The sequence below is a fragment of the Quercus robur genome, chromosome 1 (assembly GCF_932294415.1).
Source record: "Quercus robur chromosome 1, dhQueRobu3.1, whole genome shotgun sequence".
NCBI classification, from domain to species: domain Eukaryota; kingdom Viridiplantae; phylum Streptophyta; class Magnoliopsida; order Fagales; family Fagaceae; genus Quercus; species Quercus robur.
In genome coordinates this window covers 48,714,530-48,716,056 of record NC_065534.1, presented here as the reverse complement: position 1 = coordinate 48,716,056, position 1,527 = coordinate 48,714,530, and the positions used below count along the sequence as shown (strand labels likewise).

General features: G+C 40.2%; 1 protein-coding gene across 1 annotated transcript; it reads right to left on the bottom strand.

Moving 5' to 3' along the window:
• Positions 1-294: 294 nt before the first annotated feature.
• LOC126712711 (uncharacterized) lies at positions 295-777 on the bottom strand. The gene has a single exon (XM_050412159.1). The coding sequence runs from the start codon at positions 775-777 to the stop codon at positions 295-297; it is 483 nt and encodes a 160-aa protein (XP_050268116.1).
• Between the last annotated feature and the right edge of the window lie 750 nt (positions 778-1,527).

The window sequence follows — 1,527 nt, the reverse complement described above, 5'->3', positions numbered from 1 at the left end:
TTATGCTCCCAAACCGAGAATGGCCATGGAGAAGTGATGCTATACAACTTAATAGGCGATAAATGGTTCAAATTGGCGTGCGTCTGACAATCATGGAAATTCTTCACATAGTCCACAATCGGTCACTATTGTATTCCAGAAGTACTTTATCCTTAGGATTTTCTTGGCTAACATTCTTCCATTCATATGAGGGCCACAAATCCCTTGATGAACTTCTTCCACTACTTTCTCAGCTTCTTCCTTCTTCAAGCAACGAAGGTGTATGCCATCATGGGATCTTCTATAGAGTTTTCCTCAACATAGAATGTATTGTGTTGCCATCATCTTAATGGAATGACATTCTCTCTTGTTAGCACCATCTAGATGTGACCTTAGTTCCAAGAACTTCACGATGTCATAGTACCACAGATCTTCCTCTTCCTCTATGGTCCTTACTAAAGCTTCAGTCTTCCTTTTGTGCAGTTCTTCATGACTTTGCTTAATCTCCAAGGGCCGTGTCCACGCTCCCTCGGGTATCTCAACCATGGAGGCTAAGGTACCTAAGGCATCCACAAACTGATTTTGAGCTCTAGGGATGATTGTGAACTCAATTTTGTCAAAGGTCTTAGTCAAGTCCTCCAAGTATTGTTGATAGGGCTTCAAGTGTTCTTCCTTCAACTTCCATAACTTTTGTGCTTGGGCTATAACCAAAGTTGAATCTCCAAAGACTTTGGCATCTTTTACCCCTAATTCTCGAAGAGCTTCCATTCTGGCAATACAAGCCTTATATTCAGCCATGTTATTAGTTGCTTCAAAGTTCAACTTGATTGCTAAAGGTATGTGAGATCCCTCGGGAGTAATCAAGAGTACTCCTATCCCATTCTCATATTAGTTTACAGCTTTGTCAAAGTACATCTTCCACACCTCTAACTCAATGTCCAAAATGTCCTCATCTGGAAAGTCTTCTTTACCATCTTCTCCCTTTATAGAATTCTTGGCATGGAAATCTAACACGACACTTCATTTGATATTTTTCCTAGCCACATACTTCAAATCAAATTTTGTGAATAAGATCAACCATCTTGAAAATCTTCCACTCAAAGCGGGTTTCTTAAAGAGATACTCCAATGGGTCCATTCTTGCTACCACCCATATTTGAAAGGGAAAGATGATATGTCTAAATTTCTGTACAACCCAAACAAGTGTGAAGCATGACTTTTCTATAGGAGTGTACCTAGTCTCATAATCATGGAACCTCTTGCTCAAATAGTATATGGCCCTCTCATTCTTGTCATTGTCTTCTTATGCAAGCATACTTCCAACTGGATCCCCTATGATGGAAAGGTATAGGAGTAAGGGTTTTCCATGTTGTGGAGGCAATAGGATAGGTGGGTGAAGGAGATGCTCCTTGATAAGTTTAAAGACTTTTTGGCACTCATCATTCCATGTATGTGGTTCATTCTTCCTTAGGGGTTTGAAGATGGGCTCGCAAGTAAAGGAGAGCTTGGCAATGAATCAACTAATGTATTGTAATCGACCCAAGAAACC

Excerpts from the sequence above, each read along its gene's own strand:
- LOC126712711 (XM_050412159.1), bottom strand. The coding sequence starts at position 777 with ATGGCTGAATATAAGGCTTGTATTGCCAGAATGGAAGCTCTTCGAGAA.